Source organism: Cebus imitator, unplaced genomic scaffold (assembly GCF_001604975.1).
Source record: "Cebus imitator isolate Cc_AM_T3 unplaced genomic scaffold, Cebus_imitator-1.0 Scaffold475, whole genome shotgun sequence".
Taxonomy (NCBI): domain Eukaryota; kingdom Metazoa; phylum Chordata; class Mammalia; order Primates; family Cebidae; genus Cebus; species Cebus imitator.
The window spans coordinates 130,993-144,051 of NW_016107790.1; the positions used below are offsets into that span (position 1 = coordinate 130,993).

Sequence of the window (13,059 nt, forward strand, 5' to 3'; positions counted from 1 at the left end):
TTGAGGGCAGTGGTGCCATCTCAGCTCACTGCAACCTCCATCTCCTGGGTTCAAGCGATTCTCCTGCCTCAACCTCCCAAATAGCTGGGACTACAGGTGCTCACCACCACACCCTGCTAATTATATTATTATTATTATTTTGTATTTTGAGTAGAGATGAGGTTTCACCATATTGGCCAGGCTGGTCTCGAACTCCTGACCTTGTGATCAGCCCGCCTCGACCTCCCAAATTGCTGGGATTACAGGTGTGAGCCACTGCGTCAGCCTGATTAATATCTTTCTTTGCTACCAGACTAAAAGCTCCATGAGGTTAGGAGTGGCTTCTGCTTTTTCTGTCTCTGGCCAACTGCAGAGCTTGGCTGCTCATGGGTGCTTAAAGGTGAGAACAGAAATAAAGCATGGTGAGTCAGAGCAGGGCTAGTGGGTCCCAGAAGGTGCCCACTGGGTGACCACCCATTTCAGCACTGAACTCTCCTCCAGCTTCTTACAAATAAACCTGCCAAGAGTCAGTACAGGATGTCCAAAGGGCAGTTCACGTCTCCTCATAGATAACTACATGACGAATGCGGGTGACTAATTATGGAACAGCCACAGCGAAGAATAACTATGTCTAGAAGGAAGAGGAAGGAGACTGGGTGTGGTGGCTCACGCCTGTAATCCCAGCACTTTGGGAGGCCACGGTGGGAGGATTGCTTGAGCCCAGGAGCTCAAAGAAAGAAGTATAAAGTAACTATATCATTTACATGGAGCATTTGACTTAAATAAATTAAACAATTTAAGCTCTGCCCCAAACACAAAGTTACAAATAAGTGACATAGTGCAGGCATCTTTGCCAATATTTTCATGGGCATTTGACCCAGGAAAGGTTACATGGTAGGTCTCACCCTCGGTGGGGTCAGGCAGGCCTCCCACCTCTCACCTGATTGGTTCTTTCCTATAGCATAGCCCAGAAATACAAGGCAATGACTTTCCCTGCTGGCCCGCTGAAAACTCAAATAAGAACAAACATGATTTTCTTAGAACTGCAGGAAAAACTGGGTACAATGGACATGATGATAGGTAGTGCACTGGGCCCCACAGCGCAGTTTCCTAAGAAATGTTCAAAGGCAACTTTGACTGTACTCCATTTTCTTCTTTTTTATCCCCCCCCCCCCACCCCCGAGACGGAGTCTTGTTCTGTCGCCCAGGTTGGAGTGCAGTGGCGTGATCTTGGCTCACTACAACCTTTGCCTCCTAGGTTCAAACAATTCTCCTGCCTGAGCCTCTCAAGTAGCTGGGATTACTTGAGGGGGCCACGCTCGGCTAAGTTTTGAATTTTTAGTAGAGACAGGGTTTTGTCATGTTGGCCAGGCTGGTTTCAAACTCTTGACCTCAAGTGATCCTCCTGCCTTGGCCTCCCAAACTGCTGGGATTACAGGTGTGAACCACCCTGCCTGGCCTCCATTTTCTTCTTTGGCCTTGACTTTAAAATCTAACTACTATGTAAGATACAAGGCCACTGTGTTTCCTGATCGTCATAAGGTGGTAATTATGGACTAGCCAATATTTAGGTTGATCTAGACAGTGCTTTGGGTTAAGGAGAGGTTTTAAATCATCCTTTCTGCCAGGGGGAAATAAATATCTCGGCATCAGACGCAACCCAGGAACCTGCCGGATGACAGCTGGGCCACCTGGTGGGCTCAGCTCTTGATCTACAGGGCACTTGAGGAGCTCCTTGCTCTCATCTGCCTCCTGTGGGTGAAGGTTATACAGGTTTGATCAAAACTGAATAAATCATTTGCGAAGCGAGACTACTTATGTCCACAAAGCTTTAACTATTAGGATTGATGATTGAGACCATCTGTGTCAACATAACTTAACTCTTTCTTCCAGGATCTTCTTGCCCAGAAAATTAAGGCTGTAAACCAATAAGTGACTTCACTGTTTGCTGCAGGAAATGTCTACACAATAATTTGTCCTGGCAAACAATTTGCTCACCTGGGAAAACAGCTCACTTATCAAACAAGGGTTTATTTGTCAAGGCCCACTTCAATATCCTCGTCGTGCTGTATCCACCAATCCCAAGCTATTGTGGCACAGACATCACTGAAATCAAATCAGTTTCTCGAAAAATGCAGCTTGAAGGACTTGGGCCTAGATCCCTGAATCTTATAAATCTGCCTCTTAATCTCCCCTTGCTTAGACATGAATAGGACTGTGTCCTAGTGATGTTCTTCCTTATTTCAGTAAATCTCATGAAACTTGCTTTATCAACAGGTTCTTCTGATGGATTTTTTTGTAAAGTCAACAGTTGACACAATAAATAAGTTTTGTTCTCTTGGTAACAGGACACATGTAAGTAAGTGTTAATACATACAACCTATGAAGGTTGGTTAATTGTTAAACATTGTCAGTGCTCGGGCTGGGCGCGGTGGCTCACGCCTGTAATCCTAGCACTTTGGGAGGCCAAGGTGGGTGGATCACCTGAGGTCAGGAGTTCATGATCAGCCTGGCCATCATGGTGAAATCCCATCTCAAAATAAATAAATAAATAAATAAATAAAAACATAGTCACTGCTCAGTAATAAAACCTCCTCGTGTTCCTCCTCTGGGGATGAGACCTGATGTTGGAACACCTGCCTATGACAGATTTCAAGTGCATATTTTACGTCCACTTTTCTTCCTTTTTAAACATAATTCTGTATTTTCAAAATTTTCTATACTGAGGATGCCTTAATTCGAGGGTGGAAGAAAGGAAACAAAGTGAAAAGCCACAAGAGGGGAACTGATTCCCAAGTGTCAACTAGAAACGACCACCACGTCTTCATTAAATACACACACACAGAGTACATAAAACACCCATTTAAAATCTTATCTCATTAAGCTAGCAAAGTAATTTAGTCTCATCAACATCAGTATGAACACAGAAGAGTTAGACAGTTGTTATCAAGCTTCCTTGTTATCATAAGAAGCCTTTGGGGATGTTTGATAAAATATACCAGAAAATAGTATTTCATCATTGTAAGGTGAGGCTGAGGAAACTGGTTTTGTTTTTGTTTTAGGAGAGAACGCATGACGACAGTATTTATTCACTGGAAAGCAAAGTCCAACGTCCACCATAAAACCCTGCAGCTGAAAAACGGCAAGCTGAGCAGCTCTCAAATAAAGACAGCCTCCGCCGTCTTGCACAGCGCAGCCCCTCTCGCGCCCAAGTCCTGTACCTGCGTGAAAGCACTAAATCACAGACCCTGCAACCTGTTGTATGCCCCGGTGACAGTCAGCAGCTGGGCTCGGGCAAGCTCCCTCAGCCGGCGCTGGCTCAGAGAGCAGACTTCCCTCAGCAGCTCCAAGGAGCGCTGCAGCTCCCAGGCTAAGGGAGTAAGCCAACGATTTGAGATCCTAATCAAGGCTTCCTTTTACCTTAAAGAAACTTCCTCGCTTGTCCAGACTGCGGGCGCCCATGGTCCAAGCTGACATTTCCCCCAGCGAGGCTCCACTGCACGCCGGGGACTCCTGAAGGTAGAGACATTTTTAATGGTTAGTCCAGCCTGTAGGAAATTCCTTTCTAAGCCACAGAACACTCACAACAACAGTCCTGCCAAGATCTTTTTCCGTCAACAACACAGTGCCATTTATTTCCCACCAAGCCCTTACATCTCCCTTCAGCCCCCACCAGCGCAGTTCCTAGACTGCCCCACCTCGCCAACCCACCTCCCAACTCTGCCTCGGACAGAGAAGGTCCTTGGGACTTCAGGAAGCATAATGATTATTTTATGTGTTTGACCTCACTCTGAAATGTGCATGGAACCAATATTAGATGTCCCCATCATCTGCTCTGAAAGCTTATAGATTGAATGTGGCTAATCACAGAAAGACATCCGAAGGAGGAGGTTCTGTACGTCCCAGGAAATCATGCTGGAAGGGGCTGAGGTCATCCTTAGCTCTGCTGGCCTCTCCCCCACGCAAGGTCAACAGAAGGGCACTGGGAAGAAATCGCTCTATTTTTTTTCTTTAGAAATCAGAAATATTTGGATAAAATCCTGTCACTGTTTACAGGGATGAGTTCACAGAAGAGGACAACATGTAAACAGCTTCATGATTATCTAAAAAAGAGGAGTTGAACATAGAGGAAAACTGAGAGGCAGAATAACAACACAGTTCTGAATTCTAACTGGCTTTTTGAGCTTGGAATTTCCCCTGCTTAGGGCATCAGATCCCAATAATTCTTCCCTTCGGGACACAAAGTCTTCAACATTCAGTTCTAAGTTAAACACAGACACACCTCTGCCAGCTGACCCGTCCCAGGCCTTCATGCATTGAGGGGAGCCTGAGGGCGCACCCCAAACCCTTCCTTACCCAGTGACTGTCCCAGGGGCAAGTATAAAACCACCCTGTCTTTCCTCATTCACCCCTTCTCACCATAACATGCACAGGATGTAGCTCATGCCAACCGTGACCGACACAGAGGAAGGCCAGTGAAGGAAAGAGTGAGACTGTCTCTTGCACCACCAAGGAATATTCAAAGTGGTTCAGCTGCAGGGGTGGGGAGGCACCAAAGCTAAGGCAGCTGCTGCTGCAGGTTCACTGAGGCTGTTTCATTATTACTGAGCGGCGGAGAGCCAGCGACACAAACAGGACATTGAGGGCGACGTTTAGGGATGTTTCAACAAGTGGAAAAGCATGAATCCATAGCTGAGAAGTGCATCCAAGTGAGTGAGCAAGGATCTTTGCAGAGAGATTTTTTTTGGACCCACGATTTGCTCCCCCGCTTGCACTCACAGTGAGTGTGATGACCTGTGCACGGAATCCAATCTAGAAAAAAATAATGATACAGTGCATCCCTCCCCTCCTTCCAGAACCATCGTCTCTTTGTGTCATTGCTCCATGGTGTGGCCACTTTAAAGGTTTGATGGTGTCTTCCCTGTGTTTCTTTCCACTTGTGATCCTGCTGGGATGAAGGCCAGTGTTCCAGAAACCTCCTGAGAAGGGAGTGTGTGATTCTGCTGACACCAGAAGTTCAGGTTCTGGGGTTCATCACTCATTAGCAAAGTCCACAGGTTGGAACAACTCCAGAAAGAAATCACAGTGCTGTGCTCAGAACTAGGAGTGGAATGGGAGCCACACTGTCACCTTGGGGAGCAAACCATGGCCCGTTTAGACCCAGAAGCACACAATAAAAAAGCATACCCTGCTTTAAACCATGCCTAATGTCTGGAATTCTTTTTATTTCAGATGTTTTTTTCGGCAGCGGATTTGATGTCGCCTGGCAGTTCAGGAATTGCTAAACGAGAGCCAAGACTTCATTCCTCATCCAGACCTAAGTTTCTTTGTTCTGTTCTGAAGTTTTCCATATACAAACTCTTTCTGATGAGCCAGAGCAGGCAGGGAATTTTGCCTATAGCATTGGAGCAGTTTGGGTTCCAGAAGTGTACTAATTAATTACTTTAATTAGCTGCCTGAAAACTGCATGTGCACACTTTAACTCCAGCAGTCCTCAAATCACCATCCAATCTGGACTCTGCTCAGGGCAGGACAATCCATCACATTTTAAAAGATGCTAGCGGCATCTCTCCTTCATGAGCTGCTCCAAGAGAGAGAGATGGGAGCAGGTGACAGGAACACGCCGCCAGGTGCCGCAGCAGGTACGTCCCATGGGATTAAATGCTGGGGGCCATCCAATAGTTCCAGCAGACAGTACATAGCTTACTGTTATTTTTAAAAACAAAGTTCTTGGCCAGAAAAATAAAGTTCTTGGTATGTGCAGTGGCTTATGACCAGCACTTTGGGAGGCCAAGGTGGGAGAATCACTTAAACCCAGGAGTTTGAGGCCAGTCTGGGCAACATAGCAAGACCTTGTCTCTACAAAAAAATTAAAAAAAAAAAATTAGGTGGGCGTGGTGGTGTGCTCCTGTAGTCCCAGTTACTCAGGAGGGTGGATCACTTGAGCCCAGGAGGTCGAGGCTGCAGTGAGCCATCATCACACCACTGCACTCCAGCCTGAGTGACAGAGTAAGACTCTGTTTCAAAAAAATTAAAAAAAAATTCTTAAGGTTCCCAAAGAAGCTCTGGTTGAATATTTTTCTGTAGTAGTTTCCTTCCCCAAACAATAACCTCAGATACCTTGATTCCATACCGACAGCAATTTAATACAATTTAAAATGGTAACTTCTTTTCATCTGCGGTTCCCCGCACCTCCCCACAGATGTCACCCCAGCAGCTGCATCCTAAAACCATCCCAGTAACAGGCTGGACTAAGAAACGAAAAGGGTACCGTACTTGGAGAGGCAGTGAAGTTCTTCCAGACTTGTACCGGTTGGAAGCTCGTTCTTTTCCTGGCTTCCCTGAAGGGTAAAGTGGATTTTTGAAAAAAATGAGCCCAGCGCGTCCAGTAGATCTTTCCAGACACTAGCTAAAAGCTAGCAAAAAAGAAGAAGAAGGCAGCCCTCATGGGACTAAGGACACTGCAAACATTTGGGAGCTGCCAAGCCCTTTCAATAACACCACTGAAAGAATGTAAACGGAGCTGGTCGCATTGGTCGGCACTAATGGACAAAGGCAGGAAGTGACTATTCCTCATTCTCCCAGAGACACCAGCCTCTGTCACTTTATAGTAAACCTAATGGTGGCTTTCCGTGTGGCCCCAAGAGCGACGGCTGAGGTAAAGCAAAGTCTGTCCTTAAAAGCTGAAAGCACTCCCGCGTCCCCTGGCTGGGCTCCAGGCTGCGCTGGCTGCCTGCTGTGTGAGACCAATGCAGGCTGGCTGGCCAACCCATTCTCCCAACAGCCACTGAGGCCAGGAGCCGAGGCTGCCACCTGGCCCCTGGCTGTGGGCTGGCCGACTGGGGTTGAAACACACAGTGCCCGATTTCTAGTTCACTGATCAATGGAACTGGGTTGAGCCACTGGCATTTTTCCAGCTTTTGCTGTGCCGGGCCACAGGCCAGATCTTGGCAAGATAGAGAGCTTGAGAAGCATTAAGGGCAGGCCTGTTCCCTTCTCTCCCTTCCCTCCTCATCTTCCCCTGACCCAGCTTTTCTCTTCCTTCCCCTCCCTTCCCATCCCCCGCTCTGTTCATCTCCTCTTAATTTCTTTAGTCTAATATAACCTTCCTATTTTGAAGGAAGGATTTTATTTTATTTCTTAATTGACCAGCAAAAATTGTATATATTTGTGGTATATAACATGATGTTTTGAAATATACAGGTACACATATTACAGAATGGCTGTCAATAATTATCATATATATTACCTCACATGCTTTTTATTTGTCCTGAGAGCACTTAAAATCTCCTCTCTTTGAAAATTTTCTTTTCTTTTCTTTCTTTTTTTTTTTCATTGAGACAGGGTCTTACCCTGTTACCCAGACTGCAATGCAGTGGTGCTGTCTCAGCTCACTGCAGCTTCCACCTCCAGGGTTCAAGTGATTCTCCTGCCTCAGCCTCCCAAGGAGCTAAGCACAGATGTGCACCAGCATGCCTGGCTAATTTTTGTATTTTTTGGTAAATATGGGGTTTTACCATGTTGGCCAGGCTGGTCTCGAGCTCCTAACCTTAAGTGATCCACCTGCCTCGGCCTCCCAAAGGGCTGGGATTACAGACATGAGCCACTGTGCCCGGCTGCCATTTTTAAATATTTAATACATTGGTATTAACTAGTCACCACATTGCACAATACAGCTCTTGAACTGATTTCTCCTTCCTAACTGAAAGTCTGTATCCTTTGACCAACATCCGTCCAATCTCTTCTCCCCCTGCCCGCACTCCAGCTTCCTATTTTACCCTATGTTATTTACTTTAGGCCGCAAGTGCAAACCCACAAGAGAAGCAGCAGAAGCAATTATATTGGATTCCACTACTCGCAAGTCTGACTTAAGGGACACTTAATGTGCTCAAGCCCTGGATTCTCATCTCCACGCTGCGTGAGGTTGGCTACAGAAGCTTTCTAATCACCACCTTCTGTTTTTCTTTTTAGCCGCTGAATGAGGCGAGGCAGCTCGGACTTCAGTCTCAGTAAACAAGACCTCGTTATTGTAATTATTTTACAGCCAAATTGACTGAAATAGGAAAAAGTGACTCACCCTAGGGGACCTGTCAGGTCAAGTCCGAATCTGAGAAATGCATCTCACTTTTTTGCCTGGTTCCTTAACCAGCTCCCGGGGAGACGGGTCATCTCTCCTTCCAACGCCTTTTGGTTTTTGTAAGAGCGGTAGAAGGAAGTGGAGGTGGCTCTGTGTCTGGGTGCAGGGAAGGTCTCTGAATATTTCCATAATTATGTTTGTATTACCCAGTATTTCACACGTTGGACAGAAAAATGTTATTCCAAGGTCAGACTTGACAATTTGAACTGTGTGAATTAAAAGAAATTTTTAAAGTGTCTTGGATCACTGTTCAACACGGGTTTCCCCTCACTCAACAATCATTTTTTTTTTTTTTAATTTAAGTTTTAAGTTCATGAAAACTTTTCATTGAAAAGAGAAGCTAATTTGTGGGAAAGAAAGAAGTCCTATGCAAAGAACTGCATTCCCAGCCCCCTTACTTAACAACAGTGTTTTAATATTCGTTTTAATTATTGTTTTTGAGGCAGGGTCTCATTCTGTTGCCCAGGCTGGAGTGTACCTCCTTAGTCATGGCTCACTGCACCTCGACCTCCTGGGCTCAAGTGATTCTCCACCTCAGCCTCCAGAATAGCTGAGACTACCAATGTGTGCCACCACGTTCAACGAATCTATTTATTTTTGGTTTGTAGAGACCAGGTCTCCCTCCGTGTGTTGTGCCCAGGCTGGTCTCAAACTCCTGGCCTCAAGCCATCCTCCCGCCTTGGCTTCCCAAAGTGCTGGGATTACAGGCATAAACCACCAGGCCCGGTCCTAATCCCATTTAAAAACTGTGCTTGGTCAGAAGGGCTGAAAATCTGCAGTAGCTAAAAAGCTGTCTTTATGGGGGGAGATGTGCATCTGTAGGGAAAAATCTACACTAATGCAGCCAGGCTTCCGCTGAGGTCCTCTCTTGTCCGACGTAGGAAAGATGAACTGAGAGGCTGGCACTTTCAAAGGTCTGAAAGAACCATTTCCCATCGATTCTCTCTGAGACCTGCTACGTGGGAGGTTTCTATGCCTGGTGAGGCCATCTTTGCTAGTCAGGCCTCCTCTTCTCCCCCTCCCATCACCTGTTTTGCCACCATCCAAACCCCCATTCTTTCTGTAACCTCAAGATGGCATACAAGCTTCTGAGCCCCATGGTGGGATGGGGGTGACCACTCTGTGGCGCTCCTCTGGGCATGTTAATAAAGGTATGTGCCGTTTCTCCTCTTAACAAAATGCCTTTTGTCATTTGGTCTTTCATCCAACCTTCAGAGAGTGAAGGAGAAGTTTCTCCTTGGCTCCTACCAACCCATATGACAGCTCAATTTATGAGGAACAGACAGCTTGAATGAATAGATATGAGAGAACATTGGGACACAGGGTGTGTGCTGCGGGAGTGGGGGGAGAATGTGCAATGAAGAGTCTTGAGCAGTTTGGGTAGATTCATATTCCATTTCATCAAATATGTTTTGACCAGGATGGCATCCGAAGAATGAAGGAGACCGTGAGTTCTCAGAGGCAGGTAGAACTTTGAGATACTTACTATCATCCAATCAGATTTTTTTTTTTTTTCTTTTTTTGAGATGGAGTTTTGCTATTGCTGCCCAGGCTGGAGTGTAATGGCACGATCTTGGCTCACCGCAACCTCCACCTCCTGGGTTCAAGCAATTCTCCTGCCTCAGCCTCCCGAGTAGCTGGGATTACAGGCATGCGCCACCACACCTGGCTAATTTTGTATTTTTAGTAGAGATGGGGTTTCTCCATGTTGGTCAGGCTGGTCTCGAACTCCTGACCTAGTCATCCGCCTGCTTAAGCCTCCCAAAGTGTTGAGATTACAGGCGTGAGCCACCGCGCCCGGCTCCAACCAGATGTTTAATTCAAAAATCTTAGCATCAACTAAAGCCAACACTGATAAAGAGAAAGCTCACCAAACCAGAACAGTACTTGCAGCTGTCACTTTTGATGGGGTTTCTTAGACGAATACAGCACAGGGAGACCTGTGGACCACCTGAGGGAAGATGCTTCAATTTAGGGATGAGGAGGATGGACAAAAGCCACATTTTGATCTCTTCTGTCACCCTGCTAAGGTGAGTGGAGGTTTTGCTGTTTCCCCCCTCTCTCTTTTTAAGTTTCTGACTTGAATGAAATGCAATTAACTCTGTTTTTCTGATCATGGGACAGTTATAGACTGTTGTAAAAATGTTTTTTAAGTTGTTATTTTAATCTGGTCTTTGTAACCTCAAAGAATATTTTAACTTCATGTTTAATAAACACAGATATTCAAATTAGAATGACACCAATACTGATAATTTTCATGGAGAACATACTTTCCAGAGCAAACTCCAGAAAACCATCTTAACTCACTGGCTCTTTTTCTTAAACGGTCCAGTTAAATTGCTTAAAACTTTTTTGGGTCCTATTTTAATTTTGCACCTTTCTTTCTAATATAAGAATTTAAAGCGATTGAGAATTCTATGTTTTATTTTTAAAACTTTATAGTTTTAGCTTTTTCTTCTGAGACGGAGTTTCGCTCTTGTTGTCCAGGCTGGAGTGCAATTGTGCAGTCTCGGCTCACTGCCCGTTTTAGCTTTCATCCATATCTATGATCCATCTCAGATTAATTTTTGTGTATGATATGAAGATGGAGAGTCTGTTTTTTCACATAGATATTCATTTAATTTTAATTATTATTATTACTTTTTGAGATAGAGTCTAGCTCTGTCACCCAGGCTGGAGCGTAGTGGCGCGATCTTGGCTCACTGCAAACTCCATCTACCGAGTTCAAGTAATTCTCCTACTCAACCTCCTGAGTAGCTGGGATTGCAGGCACCCGCCACCATGCCCAGCTAATTTTTGTATTTTTAGTAGAGACAGGGTTTCACTGTGTTGGCCTGGCTGGTCTCAAACTTCTGACCTCATGATCCACCCACCTTGGCCTCCCAAAGTGCTGGGATTACAGGTGTGAGCCACCATGCCCAGCCATCCATTTTCAATAAATGGTAAGTATTTTTATTACCAAACTGGGATTACAGGCGTGAGCTATTGCACCCGGCCCGTTTCATTTTACTTTTATAGAAAATAGCTTTTAGGGATGAATGCTTTTCTTGTAAACTTTGTAAAAGAGATGATTGATTAAAAAGATTTTTGTCTTCATGAAACTTTACTGTTTAAGGTTCCTGCCCTAGTGGCGTGGCGGTTTTCATTATTTCTATGAAGTTCCAAATTTCCTGGGTTGCATTTTGAATGTCCGAATTTTGTAAGATTGATGCTTTTGTCACTTTTTAGTCCATAACAAGTGTGACTGTGAATAGTTAGTGACAACTATCATCAGGTTTTCTTCTATAGTGTCACTTTTCTCAGACCAAGGTTTTTTCACTTTCCAAAATTACAAACAAGATATAATTCATCAACTCACGTTTGGATTCATCACAAATTATGATGAGTGCATCTTTACCCATTTTATTACGAAATGGCTACAATACTAGTGATTTCATAATTCTTAGTAAGGAAAGTAGAAGCAATTCCACAGAAACTCTAGCACTATTCCTTGGCCCAGCAATGGAGTACTGAAATTCTAAATGCAATACTCTTTATTCTTCTAATGTCTTTTGTTTTGTTTACTAACAGCCTATGTCATTAGTGGAGTAAAGAACGTATACAAAGTCCACATGATTACGTGAAAATGACCTGGGTCTACCAGCCAGGTCTGGTGCATGCCTGTAATTCCAGCCGCTCGGACGCTGAGGAGGGAAGGTCTCTTGAACCCAGGAGACTGAGGCTGTGGAGAGCTCTGATGGCACCACTGCACTCCAGCCCAGTGAGGGGCTGTGTTTCTACTTAAAAATAAATAAATAAAATAAAATGTTCTGGGTCAAAATGGCATGACAACCAGTTCTATGAAGGAATAAAAGAGGAACATCACCCCTATATAATAAATGAGCCTCTAGACACATCTTGCCTGGAATCTCATGTATTGATTTACTTCTTCTCCTTCATTTTGATCATGAATATGTCGATGTCTTTCCAAAGTTCCCCTCCACCGTTAGGGTGATTACCATCCCCTTTACTTAGTGATGTGCAAGGAAATGTTCAACAACTGGCTTTCTGGGAAATAAAAGCCCCACGTTGTAACATTTGCCTATTTTGTGGTGTAAATACTCCCATCATGGCCGGTTTCAACCTACCAACGTGACATCAACAGACTTAAAAAATTCAGGAAAACTTAACAATCAGCTCTAGTGAGCAGAGAGAACCAATTCCAATTCACCACTATATTTAATTTACCAACTCTAAACCACAAGGTCTCTGAAGAGGTGTCTTTTATTTGATTCTTTTCAGTAATAAAAGACAGCAAAAGTAAGAAGCTAGATCTCCAGATTGAAACCAGTGCTTTATCCATGAAACCACATTATTTGTCACTAGTAGTACACAAAATATTTTGGCTATCATCTTAACCAACTTAAATGATGCCATCAGGAAAAGTTAAAGGAAGCCGTATGTTCAGTCTGTTATCTTAGACTTAATAGGTTCCATTTCTATGGAGATTGAAGAGGAGAAGAAGAAAGATCTTCCTTTATGGAACCAGACATTAGAGAGCTCATCTGCTTGTTCACAGTAGCCTCTTTAATACCTTACGTGCTGCCTGGCACGTATGTGCTTAGTAAATGTTTGCTGACGAGTAAGCGCATAGGATTTTACAAACAAGTCATCTAGGCTGAAGAGGAGGGTTTTTAAAGAATGATTTTCTCAGCTAGGTGCAGCAGCCCACATCTATAATCCCAGCATTTTGGGAGGTCAAGGCAGGAGGATCGCTTGAGCTCAGCCTGGGCAACACAGCGAAACCTCATCTCTACAAAGTAGTAGCTGGGTGTGGTGGCATGTATCTGTGGCCCCAGCTACTCAGGAGGATGAGGTGGGAGAATCGCTTGAGCCTGGAAGGTCAAGGCTGCATTGATCGTGCGACTGCATTCCTGCTTGGGTGACAGAGTGAGACCCTGTCT

General features: G+C 44.7%; 1 protein-coding gene and 1 long non-coding RNA gene across 4 annotated transcripts in view; one reads left to right on the plus strand and one right to left on the minus strand.

Moving 5' to 3' along the window:
* RIN2 (Ras and Rab interactor 2) overlaps positions 1-6,818 on the minus strand; it is a 123,246-nt gene extending 116,428 nt beyond the window's left edge. Inside the window, exons 1-2 of one of the 2 annotated variants that reach the window (XM_017512654.2) lie at positions 4,399-4,486; positions 3,400-3,492 (exon numbers count right to left, since the gene is read on the minus strand). In XM_017512654.2, coding sequence (XP_017368143.1) covers positions 3,400-3,492; positions 4,399-4,401 — 96 coding nt within the window. In that variant the 5' untranslated portion in view covers positions 4,402-4,486. Of the gene's footprint in view, positions 1-3,399; positions 3,493-4,398; positions 4,487-6,250 lie in introns of those variants that run through there. The other variant, XM_017512658.2, reaches the window with a different exon arrangement.
* Positions 1-9,594, plus strand: part of LOC108292045 — a 50,049-nt gene extending 40,455 nt beyond the window's left edge. Inside the window, exons 2-3 of one of the 2 annotated variants that reach the window (XR_005197443.1) lie at positions 3,042-5,621; positions 8,998-9,594. This is a non-coding gene — a long non-coding RNA (uncharacterized LOC108292045). Of the gene's footprint in view, positions 1-3,041; positions 5,622-7,950; positions 8,577-8,997 lie in introns of those variants that run through there. The other variant, XR_001820122.2, reaches the window with a different exon arrangement.
* The last annotated feature ends 3,465 nt before the right edge of the window (positions 9,595-13,059 follow it).